This window comes from Cynara cardunculus, unplaced genomic scaffold (genome assembly GCF_001531365.2).
Source record: "Cynara cardunculus var. scolymus isolate 2C unplaced genomic scaffold, CcrdV1 Un_Scaffold_609, whole genome shotgun sequence".
Taxonomy (NCBI): domain Eukaryota; kingdom Viridiplantae; phylum Streptophyta; class Magnoliopsida; order Asterales; family Asteraceae; genus Cynara; species Cynara cardunculus.
This window is the reverse complement of record NW_020200593.1, coordinates 197,277-209,602: the sequence shown is the minus strand read 5'-3', so window position 1 is coordinate 209,602 and position 12,326 is coordinate 197,277. Positions and strand designations below refer to the sequence as shown.

At 36.8% G+C, this 12,326-nt stretch overlaps 1 protein-coding gene across 2 annotated transcripts; it reads left to right on the top strand.

The window, feature by feature from the left end:
* Positions 1-423: 423 nt before the first annotated feature.
* Positions 424-9,949, top strand: LOC112501822 (transcription initiation factor IIF subunit alpha). 2 transcript variants are annotated; one of them, XM_025105550.1, is made up of 11 exons: positions 424-538; positions 669-854; positions 2,089-2,244; positions 2,530-2,675; positions 2,786-3,165; positions 3,378-3,493; positions 6,665-6,808; positions 7,735-7,965; positions 8,149-8,352; positions 8,896-8,988; positions 9,639-9,949. In XM_025105550.1, exons 2-10 carry the CDS (start codon positions 684-686, stop codon positions 8,983-8,985), a joined length of 1,638 nt encoding a protein of 545 aa, XP_024961318.1. In that variant the 5' UTR covers positions 424-538; positions 669-683; the 3' UTR covers positions 8,986-8,988; positions 9,639-9,949. The 2 variants fall into 2 exon arrangements, with proteins under 2 accessions (XP_024961318.1, XP_024961319.1); XM_025105551.1 differs by lacking the exon at positions 7,735-7,965.
* The last annotated feature ends 2,377 nt before the right edge of the window (positions 9,950-12,326 follow it).

The window sequence follows — 12,326 nt, the reverse complement described above, 5'->3', positions numbered from 1 at the left end:
GATAACTAAATATATACCATTTTACATATTGTGAACACATGAACTTGCAGAAATGAATATTATGAATTAACGGGCTCGCACATGAATTTGAACACATCAACATTGTGAACGCTGTGAAGATATTGTGAACACATATATGGAACAAGAAAAAAACCAAAACACAAGGACGATGCACAGATAAAACCACATAATATTTGGAATACGAAATCACTGTGAATGTAAAAATACCAGAAAATATATAGGGATGAAATCCGTAATTTCAAAAATATAGGAACAAAATCTACAACTTTTAACAAACTATAAGGACTAAAAACGTAATTTACTCTTTTCTTAATGAATAGTGGGTTGAAAATGCTCTAAAATACCCGCATTCACCCGGATCAAGCTCGACCCGAAAAGATATTTACCCGTATAAATACGAGGCACTTGCGACGTTTTTATGTTTTATGTTCCAAATTCCCCAAATCACCTTCTTTTTAACTCCATACCCTAAGGAGCGAAATTCTCAATTCGATTTTCAAATTAACGGATCCACCAGGTTTATTACTATAATCAGACTATATGCCTGCGAATTTGGACTAGATTACATTTAATTACTTCAATTTTCTGTCGGCGATTTGGTTAACCTCAAATTTCGCAGTTTGTGATCGAGGAATGTGATTTTGCAGGGATTTAGGAAAGACATGTCGTTTGATTTGATGCTAAAGCAGTCGTGTGACGGCTGTCGATCGACGGTGGAGTTGTATGGTAGCAACTGTAAGCACATGACGCTTTGTGTGACTTGTGGAAAAACCATGGCTGAGCGGAAGGATAAGTGCCGGGACTGTGGCGCCACCATCACTCGTTTAATCCGGGTTTGTTTTAATTTGAGTTTGCGACATTAGAGCCATTTGTTTCCTGTTTAATCATTTAATGTGTATCTGCAATTACAAAAACTAAAACATTTTTATACCATAGTAGACATATTAGTGCCTATCTAATGTTGTTGCAATTTAATATTCGACACACACGGTAAGTCTATAACCAGGTGGAGACATCATTGAAACATGGGCAATTTGTAGTTGAGGATTGCTAATTCACTGTCTAAGTGTTGATATGTAATGCACAGGCCTAGGATTGTACGTTTTAGGATTTTATTATGATAGTCTTATTTTTCACCTGTAACTTCTAATCGGTTAGTCAGCTAAAGTGAGTTTGCCATAAGTAAATTTTTAATCGGTTAGTTTGCATGCCTGTGGGTGTGGGGATGGGTATAGCTGAGCATTTTGTGCAAGTTAAATTAATTTGGTCCTGGTTCAAACATCCCAGAAGGCTTTTTTGCGAACTTCTTATTTTTAAATTGAGATGGGTCGGTTGGCCATGGTGGTTCTGCGTGTGCTTCTAATCCAGTTCAGTTTGGTTTTGACCCCTCAATTTGGATTATATTATATGCATCTAATATTGTTACCGGCTTATTACGATTTTCAGTTATAGCATTCACTTGTGAAACACACAAACAGTGATGTCCTGGCTATTTACTTCTAGAAGTTAGTGTCTGTTTTGACTTGTGTTTTGGATGGTTCAAAATGTGGGTTTGACTAAAACTTGTGTTGGTAAGAGTGTTGATCAACCAAATCTAGGGCATACTCCCTTTGAACCATTTAACTACATGCTGATAGATGATAAACAAAAGAAAAACTTCAGCATGTGGAGATATAAGGCTCTCTACTTGCACAATATCTTGCGACCTTCGCAAGTTGCAAGCTAATCCTTGTAACAATATCCCATGTCATCAATTCTAAAAGTACGTTATCACCCTTGAGACTGATTTCAATATTAGAATCTTGATGTTAAACCTTTTATCTAATGTTCCAAGTTGAAAGTACTACTTTTATATAACTTGCCACTTGTCAGTTATTTTTAAAGGGGCCTCTTTAGCTGGAACATCCTGAAAAGGGAATGCAGACTTTTCATTTAGAATGACAACTGTAATGTGTTTGTGGATTGTGATAAATCCTTTTGAGAAGCATTGTGTATTTGTGTTTGTTGTCTTTTTTTATACCAGCTTTGCTGACAATAGGTTCGTATTTGCTCGATTTTATTAAACAGGAATATAATGTCCGTGCAAGTTCAGCCAGCGATAAAAATTACTTCATAGGAAGATTTGTGACTGGTTTACCGAGTTTCTCAAAGAAGAAAAATGACAACAAGTGGTCTCTCCAGAAAGAAGGATTACAAGGACGTCAAATCACAGATACCCTACGGGTATATTTACTTTCTAAGCATAAATATGAATTGCTTATGCTTTCTTGGCTGTTAAATCTTCTCTTTATAGGCCATGGGTGGGGTTGCGTGATTTGGATTTAGAAGGCAAAGATAAATCATATGCATGCCTTACTAGATGATAACTGCAGTTTGCTATTCTGCTTTTAGATACCTTTATGTTTACAAAATGAGTTCTTGAGGTGTATGGCTTTTAATTTTGTGGACTTCATTCTTGCATCCTGGCTGGTCCAGTTGTCAAATATGCTGTTTGAATCAATTGTGTAGGAGAAATATAAGAACAAACCTTGGCTTTTGGAGGATGAAACTGGGCAATTTCAGTATCAGGGTGTTCTTGAGGGTGCACAGACGGCAACATACTACCTTCTAATGCTACAGGGGAAGGAGTTTGTTGCGATACCTGCTGGTTCATGGTATGTACAATTTCTTCTTTTAACATTGGTATGTATGTGTTAACATTAATATTTCTATCTTCCGCTTAGTCTTATATAACACATGTAAATCTATTGCATTTGATCTTTAGGTACAACTTCAACAAAGTTGCGCAGTACAAGCAACTTACGCTCGAGGAAGCAGAAGAAAAGATAAAAAATAGAAGGAAAACTGCAGATGGTTATCAGAGATGGATGATGAAAGCAGCAAACAATGGGGCTGCTGCTTTTGGTGAAGTTGAGAGGTTTGATGACAAGGAAGCTGGTGGAGCAGGAGCTGCAGGTGGGAGAGGGCGTAAAAAGAACAACACTGAGGATGAGGAGGCAAATGTGTCAGACCGGGGAGAAGAAGATGAAGATGAAGAGTCTGCACGGAAAAACAGACTTGGACTCAACAAGAGAGGAGGTGACGATGATGAGGAAGGTCCTAGAGGTGGTGATCTTGATTTTGATGATGATGATATTGAGAAGGGTGATTACTTCTTACTCTCACCTTTTACTCTCTTCTTGTTAAATAGTATTGCTTCACTTTGAACGTTGCAAGGTTATTTCTACACGTTTTATCAATAAAATTCGTGAAGCATTATTGTCGATATGGCAAGTACTAAGCTTGATTCCCATGAATTAGCTGTTGGTATTGCCCATCATGAGAACTGAAATTATGTCATATCTTTGTTGTTGCAGGTGATGACTGGGAACATGAGGAGATTTTCACAGATGACGATGAAGCTGTCGGTAATGATCCTGAGGAACGGGAAGATTTGGCCCCTGAAATCCCTGCCCCTCCAGAAATTAAGCAGGTTTGTTCTTAGTTTTTTTCATTCGCAAGAAGGCGGTGGTATATTGATTGATGGAAACTTGCAAGTGCTTGAAATTCCAACAGAGAGATGGATATGAGAGATACTTTCTTAAACTAAAAACCATTCCCCAAGCAAAAGATCCTCACTTAATTAATCCATCATTTGGTAGCGTATCTGAACATCCAGAGCAAAATACTTTATGTATGCAACGTTGCATCGAAACATCCTCACTGAACTAGGTTTGTCCCCAATATTCTGTTGTACCTTCTATCCCTAGTCCAGAGAGAACCTCAACATGTCTAAGCTACTGAAAGGTGTCTTGTTTATTATGTTTGTGAGCATGTATCAGATAAATTATTATTATATTTAGGATAAGATGCCATGATAAATTAAAACCTGAAGTCCTGTAGATGGGTTTTATGAATTAGGAAAACAGGCGTTAAGAGAAAAGGTAGAAGTATCTGTTTTGATACTTGTTACTCATATAGGTATCAGTTTGCATGATAGACAGCTTATGGGCTGTGGATTGTTTACTTGCAGTTTCTTGGTGCATATTACATGGCTCAGCTTCTCTGCGCTAAACTCATGGTTTAGTGGATCAACAAGTAATATGTCAAAATCAGTAAACAAGTTATTTTTCATTTCATGAGGATCTTGTTAGGCTTTCACATGGGTCTAAGCCTGCATTGGTCTGTTGTATGGGCAGAAGGAGACTTTGGTATTTTCATAATTAGGGAGTTCTATAGGTGGATTTGATTGCTAGGAACTTTTTCATGCTTAATTTTTATCAGACAGTTTAGGATTGAATTAGGCATCTTGGAGAGCTAGCTACCTATTGGAAGTAGGCCGATTCTGTACTCCTTTTTGGGATTGAAGGATAAATTACAAGCAAGTAAAGCGATCACTCCCTTTCAAGTACGATTAACACGCACTCAGCAATAGCTCCCCTACTATTAACAAGTACGCGTTGATTGTTATTGGTTCATCTTGAATGAACTTTCTCTGGATTCTATCATATTTCTTATCGTGGAGTCAAATATATAATGATTTAGGATCATATATTCTGTCATTCTGACCTGTCAAATACATGATTGAGTCGATTTTTGAAGTTTCTTGGGTTGTTTAGCTGATTCTGTCTCGTCTCTCGTCTATGGTTTGGACCAAGAGAGAAAGATAAGGAAAGATTGGTATTTTTTTCCTTCCCTTTTTTGTTGGGATCAGGTGGAGTTGGATGGGGCTAGGGCGGAGAAATTGAACACCAATTACTTGGTATGAACCAGACTTTTTCACACATAGTCAGCATACATCTGTGCTAGCGAAGATGCAGGGATGAATGATAGGATAGAGAAAAGAGTACCTAGGCTATCTCCCTGTTGGGTGCAATTCCTTTGGCTTTTATTTCTGGAAAAAGGCCCCGTCTTGTATAATCCTACAACTAGAGATCCTTATCGGTCGCTGCTGAATTACTCTTATGTCTGTGTGAGTACTAAATGATCAGTAGGGTAGCTAATCGTAGTTACTTTCTACATTTTAGGAGTCTGCTTGGGCCAAGTTGATTTATTTTTTGCTGCCATTAATTGAAGATCACTGTAACCAGATTCCCTATTTTCAACGGCGTCCCTGGTATCATCTTAAGACTCTCTTTCCTGTCTGATTAACTATGAAAAATTGCATACTTACGAAGCTCAGAGCAGTAGATTTAGAGGAACAAAAATATATGAAAATTTTTATATGACCTGGAGAAGGCCTTTGAGCAGAATCGCAAGAGCACTGTATTGTTGGTGGGTTGTGAAAAAGATGCTAGAGGGCAATACATCAACTTCAAAAAGGCCTTGATGAGTAACACGGTTAAGGATGTCATGGTGAACCTGTAGCATTACATGGAAATATGCTTAAAGTCCTTGTGTAGTGTGTACCATGTGATGGATTTGTCAATCAAATATGTGAACATTCCCTATCAAAATATATGCTATTTGCTGATGGCTTTGTAATTGGTAAGGCTAGGTTAGTTATTGACTAGAAGCTTGAAAAGAATCTGTTTGACCGCAGGATCAAGCATGGAAGGTACAGTTTTGCACCAACTTTACCAAAAGTTTTACCTTGTGATGGCAACTACTAGGCAACTATAAATCAACATGTGTAGGCTGGTTGTTTAACTGTCAATTGATGGGAAGCTTCATTATGAGCACTTTCTAGAGGTAGCTAGGGTTCTCCAAGTGCAAAACAAAATGATAAGAGATGCATCTAGAAATAACATGTCAATGCCAAGAGTGGTGTAAAGGCGGGAGGAGAACTGAAAGTGTTGATCAAGTGGCAAGGCTGTCAACATTTGAATCGTCATGGGAAGATTATCAACTGGCACACCAAAGTTTTCCTGATTTTCACCTTGAGGACAAGGTGCAGCTTTGGTGGGCGGGTATTGATGCAAAGGCGATTAAGTATACTTACTCTAGGAGGAGCAAAGGGTAGTTCAGTCTTTTTCTATGAGTTAGTGGTGTGTCCATTATCCCTTAGTCAGTTAGGGATCTGTGTCTTTGTAACAAATTGTAGTGGTGGTGAGAGAGTGTTAAATAGAGCAAGGGGAGTTTGGAATATTCATTCTGTCATAATTGAATTCTGGAGAGTGTTTCCTGCTTGAAAGGAAATAAAACAAATCAATAGCCGACTAGTGAGTTGATTCGTGTAATTCTTGTTCCAATTACATCAAAGAGTTGTAACTGGATCGGTGCTTTAGCCTACAGCATTTTGAGGGAAAGCCATTCCTTTTCACTGAAAGTAACCAGGACAGAGGCATGGAAACAATGGAAGTAACTAATTGTTTTTTGTATTCTGGTTCTGAAGCAGTGTCGGTGCAATTTGATTCTTTTGTAGTAGGTCAATGATGGGAAGATTAGCAGTAGTAGCTGCCTAATTTAGATGCCAATCATCACTTGATTAGAGAAGAGATGATTACTTGTTTGATAGCCAGTTTCTCTCTGATACCCAATATTTAGACAAATCCACTTAATTTCAGGCGAGCATTTGTAGGTTCTCTGTCTGGGAGTGTTTGCTTTCCATGTAGTTGTTTTTCTTGGCAAATTTGTTAGTGTTCTAATATATATTTAGACTTTAGACTGTTGTTTTATAACTTGTTATTGCGACATTTGACTGACCGTCCAATATAACCTCTAGGATGAAGAAGACGAGGAGGAGAATGAAGAAGAGGAAGGAGGACTGAGCCAATCTGGAAAGGAGTTGAAGAAGCTGCTTGGGAAAAATAATGGGGTGAATGAATCAGAACCAGAACAAGAGGATGATGACGACGACGATGATGATGTAAGTTTCTTCCCTTAATTTGTCAATAGTTAATATTCTGGGAATCTTAATCTTAATATGCATTTAGGGCTCTATTTGTACATGCTTGGGTGCTAAAATTTAACCTTTTTTTAAGACATTTGTCATGCCACTAAAGATATATCTAAGATATATTTGGATGATTAAGCTTTTATCTTTGGCTTAAAGATGAAATACGATTCAACCTGTTTTGCATGTAAACACTCACGTTTGGCAAAAGAAAGCTAGATTTAGTTATCTGATGTATTTTCCATTGACAACGACCTTAACTGCACAAGCCTGGACTCCACTTGCCGCCTATTGGCAAATTAGCAATAATAGGTATCAGTAACATCATATTTTGCAACTTGAAATATATTAAAACCTTTTCTATATGGTATATCTGAGTTATTGGATCATTCCTATTCAAACCCTAAAATTAACAAGGCAAACAATTAGTAATGGATTAATGCCAACTAATCGGTCACATAGGTACTCCCTTGTCTTTCATTTACATCAAGCCGTTTGGTGCAAACTAGTTGGGGTGGGTACAAATAAAGTTGTGTGTAAAATTTTGGGTTTCCAGCTTCTGATGTTCAGCATATGGGTTGAGGCTTAAGATGTGCTACTAGCCTTGCTTATGCAACTATGCAAGCTTGTAGGTGTTTTTCTCCCATCAATTTGGGTGTCAATTAGTATTTGTATACCATGTCCAACCTGTAATTACATCCATTTAGTAAGATTCAGAGCCTTTAATCATGTGATGACACAATTTATTACGAAATGGCACTTGCTTAAAAACTTCTAGCTTAACTGTGGGAGTTCCATTGTTTATGTTTTTGTTTTTGTTTTTGTCATGTTTTTTTTTAATTTCGTCTTCATTGGAAATATATTTTGAAAATATGGTTCTTTCTTTCTTCTATGACTAGATTGAAGATGAAAGTTCCCCTGTTCTTGCACCAAAGCCTAACAATGCGTCTTCAAAGCGTAACAATCCTCCTAAAGAAGAACCAGTTGACAGTAGCCCCTCAAAGCCAGCTTCTACAGGGTCGGCTCGGGGAACCCCATCTTCATCCAAGTCATCCAAGGGAAAGAGGAAAAGCAGTGATGAGGCTAAACCAGCAAATGGTGCAGCTCCAAAGAAAGTGAAAACAGAAAATGTACACTAGTGCCATCTCATAAGTTTGTCTTAATTTCTGTTTCATATTCAAGCCACATTTATATGTTGTCTTCTAGGCTCTAAACCTTTTGTAATGCACTTCGGTTAGAATTACCGAACCCAAGTATAAATAGGTAACTTGTTTTGAACTAACTTGGCTTTTGTTATTGTTTGTGGGTTTCAGGAGGTGAAACCTGTGAAGGATGACCCGGTTTCCACTTCAAAAAGTAGTGCGCCAACGAAAGGTGCATCATCTTCAAAACCGGCAGTTTCCCCATCTACTGGACCTGTGACGGAAGATGAAATTAGGGCAGTTCTGTTGCACAAGGCACCTGTCACCACACAGGATCTTGTTGCCAAGTTTAAATCCAGGCTACGGTCTAAAGAGGTGTGCATTTATGCTTTTTAGCGTTGACTTGAAAATGCCTGTTCCTGTACTTTGATTTTTTTTTCATGTGAAACAAGTCCTTTTTTTCCGAAAGCTACTTCTTAAACTCTTGCTCCTAAAAATGAGATGTTGTAAAAGTACATCAACCCTTGCTCCTAAAAATTAGTCTTGTTTTGATTAGTTAGGGAAGAAAGCTACTTCTTAAACTCGTGTGTCTTCTTATGTTTCATAAGAACTTGTTGGGTTTAAGGTCACTTCTTTATGGCTAGAAAGTCAAAGATTTGGGTCATGAAAACAAATATTATTTCCAACATGCAATGAAAAGGTTACCTATACAGATTTTCCTTATTAGCCGGCAAAGCGAAGGAGCCTTTGGTGGCCATGGTCAACTCGTTCACAAAAAAATGTTAAAAACAATTGGGAAAATGTTTTAGTGTTGAAAATATTCATGTATTTTGCTTTCTCCAAATCACATTTTTTTGTTTGGCGATCATTTTCATTGCCTTGCCGATTATCAACCAACCAAAAAACTTGCCATTGCAGGACAAGAGTGCTTTTGCGGATATCCTGAGGAGGATTTCCAAGATACAGAAAACCAACGGTCCAAGCTATGTCGTGTTGAGGGACAAATGAGAGGTTTGTATCGAAAATTAATCCCTGAAATGGATCACTCGTTAATATGCTGCAGTTGTTGCTACTAGTCGTAGTTGTACCAGTAGTTATCAGTATTGCGGTTGTGTGTTTCCTTGTGTCTTTTCTTTTTTTTTGTACCTATTGTTTGATTGCGCACGTTCTCTGTAGCTTGCTCTCTTTGTTTCTTATAATTTTTGGTTTTACAAGCCACGAGTCTTCATGCCGAGAGCGGATTAGGGGGTGCCCTTGCACACTCTCTATCATCCCATGGTAGTGGAAATTTTTTCAGGGGTTTTAAAGGTGCAGTCGCTTTAATTTGATGTATACTTCAGTAAGTTAACAAAAAGTGGTTGCAACTTAATGATAGTGTCACTGTATGTGGCATTGCAGGTTGCAGGTTCAAATATTTTTTGCTCTTTTTTTAAGTTTTTTTTGGTAGCTACAAAAGAAAAGAAGGAAAAAAAACAATTCGAATGTTGCAAACAACCAATGTCATTTTTAATTAAACCGTACTTTTTAGAAGTTGAAGAACATTTATGGGTCTGTGATTGTGCCTGATGAGATTTACTGGTTTGGGTTGGTTTGGTTTGGTTTGGTTTGGTTTTCTTTTGTTGTTGGTACTAATGTTATTTTCTTTATCTGTTCTGCTTCAGCATCTTGTGGATCCGTTAGCATGCATGCACGCTCAGTGGTGGTTGTGTGGTTCACCGAGTCGACTTAAGCCTGGACACATGATGGAAGGAAGACGTGACCTCCAAAGAAATTGGAAATGGATTATGGATTCCGCCGGTTGATTTATTTTTCTGATTACATTACTTGGCATCTACAAGGTATGTTTGCAGATGACTTTTGGTATAACTTAGTGTCAAAAATCTTCATCTTCATGTGTGTAAAATAAACCCGATGTAAATCGTCATCAGCAATAGACGTTTTTTTTTGTGTTAAAAATGCTGCTTTTCTGCTCCGAAGTTCATTGCATTTGTCCGCATTGTAATCTTAGGACTAGCGCAGTTGACAGATAAAAGGTAGGTCCTCAGCTCAAAACTCCTTGGGGTTTACTGGGAAATTTCCGAATCTCCGAAAGGGTCACTTGGATTTTCCTGGTTGTCATCTCCAGGAGACGAGGTGCTCATGGTGTCTGTACATATACATTTACCGGTTTACCAAAAGAAATACTAAATGTTCTCTTGCCATGTATCTTACTTGGTAAGATTTTCGGTTCTTATCTGGTAAGATACAAAACACATGATAAGTATTTTATGTAGTAAAATGGCGTATATGGAGAAGATTAGTACAAATGTTAGTGGGGTTGCTAAAACAATATCTTTCCATGAAAGAAAATAATAATGTAGCTGGATTTGATGTGAAATGAAAACCGTTGGTTGTAAAGCTTTTGTTGTTTGGAAATAAAGTGGATTATTTGCAGCCATAAAAAGAAATCATGTGCATAGGGGATGTGGGGACGATTATAAGGTCGGCAAAACCATGTTTATCACCAAGAAAACCCAAAGCATATTACCAACCATCAAAAGAAAAACATAAAAACCAACCAAAGCATATATATATATATATATGTATATGTATGTATATATATATATATGTAGATTAGTGATTATATGAAAATCGTCCTCATTTGTGTAAACCGTGCAAACCATCTTCATCTGTCGATTTCATTGTTTAATCTTATGAAAAATTTTCATTAAATTGTTTAATCTTGTGAAATTGTTTCATATAATATTTTTTTTGATGAAGTTGTTTCATATATGGTTGTGAAATTGTTTCATATAATACTTAATGAAACTGTTTCATGTATTTCTCTAACATTAATGAAACTATTTTATGTATTTCTCTAAAATTAAAATAATGAAGATGATAATATCTATGATTAACACCCTCCACAATAAAAGTGATTAATCAACCTCTCATAATTACAAAAAAATGAACAAAATGAAAAATTATGATTGATTGAATGCGGTTTGCACGGTTTGTACAAATTGAGTGGTTTGCATTTGATCGTTCCCCTATATATGTATATATACATATATATGTATAAATACACACACAAACACACACACACACACACATATATATATATATGTGTGTGTGTGTGTATACATATAGGGTTGGGTTCACGTGAGACCAAGAGTTTCTCGTGAGACCCGTAAGACCAATTTACGTTCATTGATCAACTTTATAAGCTAATGATCTAATGGTCTAAAATTGCACGGTGACAATTTTGTGATTATTGAGAAGTCTCATGGCGTTTGTTAATGTTCAGATTTGACGATTGTAGATCTAATCCAAGGGTTGAGAATTGGTCTTACGGGTCTCACGAAAAAGCCTTGGTCTCACATTATCCCAAGTCTATACATATATGTATATATATAGGGGTCTAATCAAATGATAATATTTTTATAGTTATCCTTTCTCCCGTCACTTTCTTCCATTATTTGGGAGGAAACTCATTTATTTTTCATTAGATTCTTTTCATTTATCTTCCAAGTATCTAGAGGACACGAGTTTTTCTCCCTATTTCCCTCCATCTCCTGTTCTTTCATTCATTAAGAAAAGTATCAAGAACACAACATTGAAGTCATTTTTTTGAAGGACTCATAATTCTAAAAAATTATGACTTAATCTGTAACTAAACCCTAAAATTTAACATGTAAAAATATGAACTTGAACACATTGATTCCTTCTATTCAACATGATGTTTTCATTGTTATTAAGATTGCCTTCTTGGGAAAAGAAAAGAAAAAAACAAGACCATAGAAGAAAAAAGCTGATATTACATCCACGATTAAAAAAAGAGTCGATATCAGTTATCTTCGAAATTTTCTTTGGGCGAGTAAAAAATAAAAATATCAGCCTCTTGAGGAAACCTAAAAGAAACCTTCTTCTTCAACTTTTGATTCCCATTTCTCTTCAATATCGGAGTCAACCTCAAACCTCCTTCTCTTTCATCATCATCATCATCATCATCATCTTCTTCTTCTTCTTCGTTCTCATCAACCTTCTCTAATGTCCCAAATCGATTCTCTGAAGAAAAACTAATCCTTGGTGTATAAAACTCCATGTTTCGAACCTCCGGCGAACTCATGATGGGGTGTGATGATATTGGTGATCTTGCATCAAAAACTTGTAGTTTAGTAGGGTTTTTCATTGCATGATGATCCCCAAGATTGTTGTTTGGTGATTTCAAAAGCCAATCTTTAAGGGTCACATCCCCTTTAACCACTCTTTTCTCCTCCTCTTCTTCTTCTTCTTCTTCTTCTTCTTCTTCTTCTTCTTCTTCTTCTTCTTCTTCTTCTTCTTCTTCTTCTTCTTCTTCTTCTTCTTCT

What these genes read in the sequence shown, in the direction of transcription:
- LOC112501822 (XM_025105550.1), top strand. Translation starts at nt 684, where the DNA reads ATGTCGTTTGATTTGATGCTAAAGCAGTCGTGTGACGGCTGTCGATCG. An exon ending in GCGATACCTGCTGGTTCATG is followed by an intron (nt 2,676 to 2,785) that starts GTATGTACAATT and finishes TTTGATCTTTAG; the next exon opens with GTACAACTTCAACAAAGTTG. An exon ending in AGAAAGTGAAAACAGAAAAT is followed by an intron (nt 7,966 to 8,148) that starts GTACACTAGTGC and finishes TGTGGGTTTCAG; the next exon opens with GAGGTGAAACCTGTGAAGGA.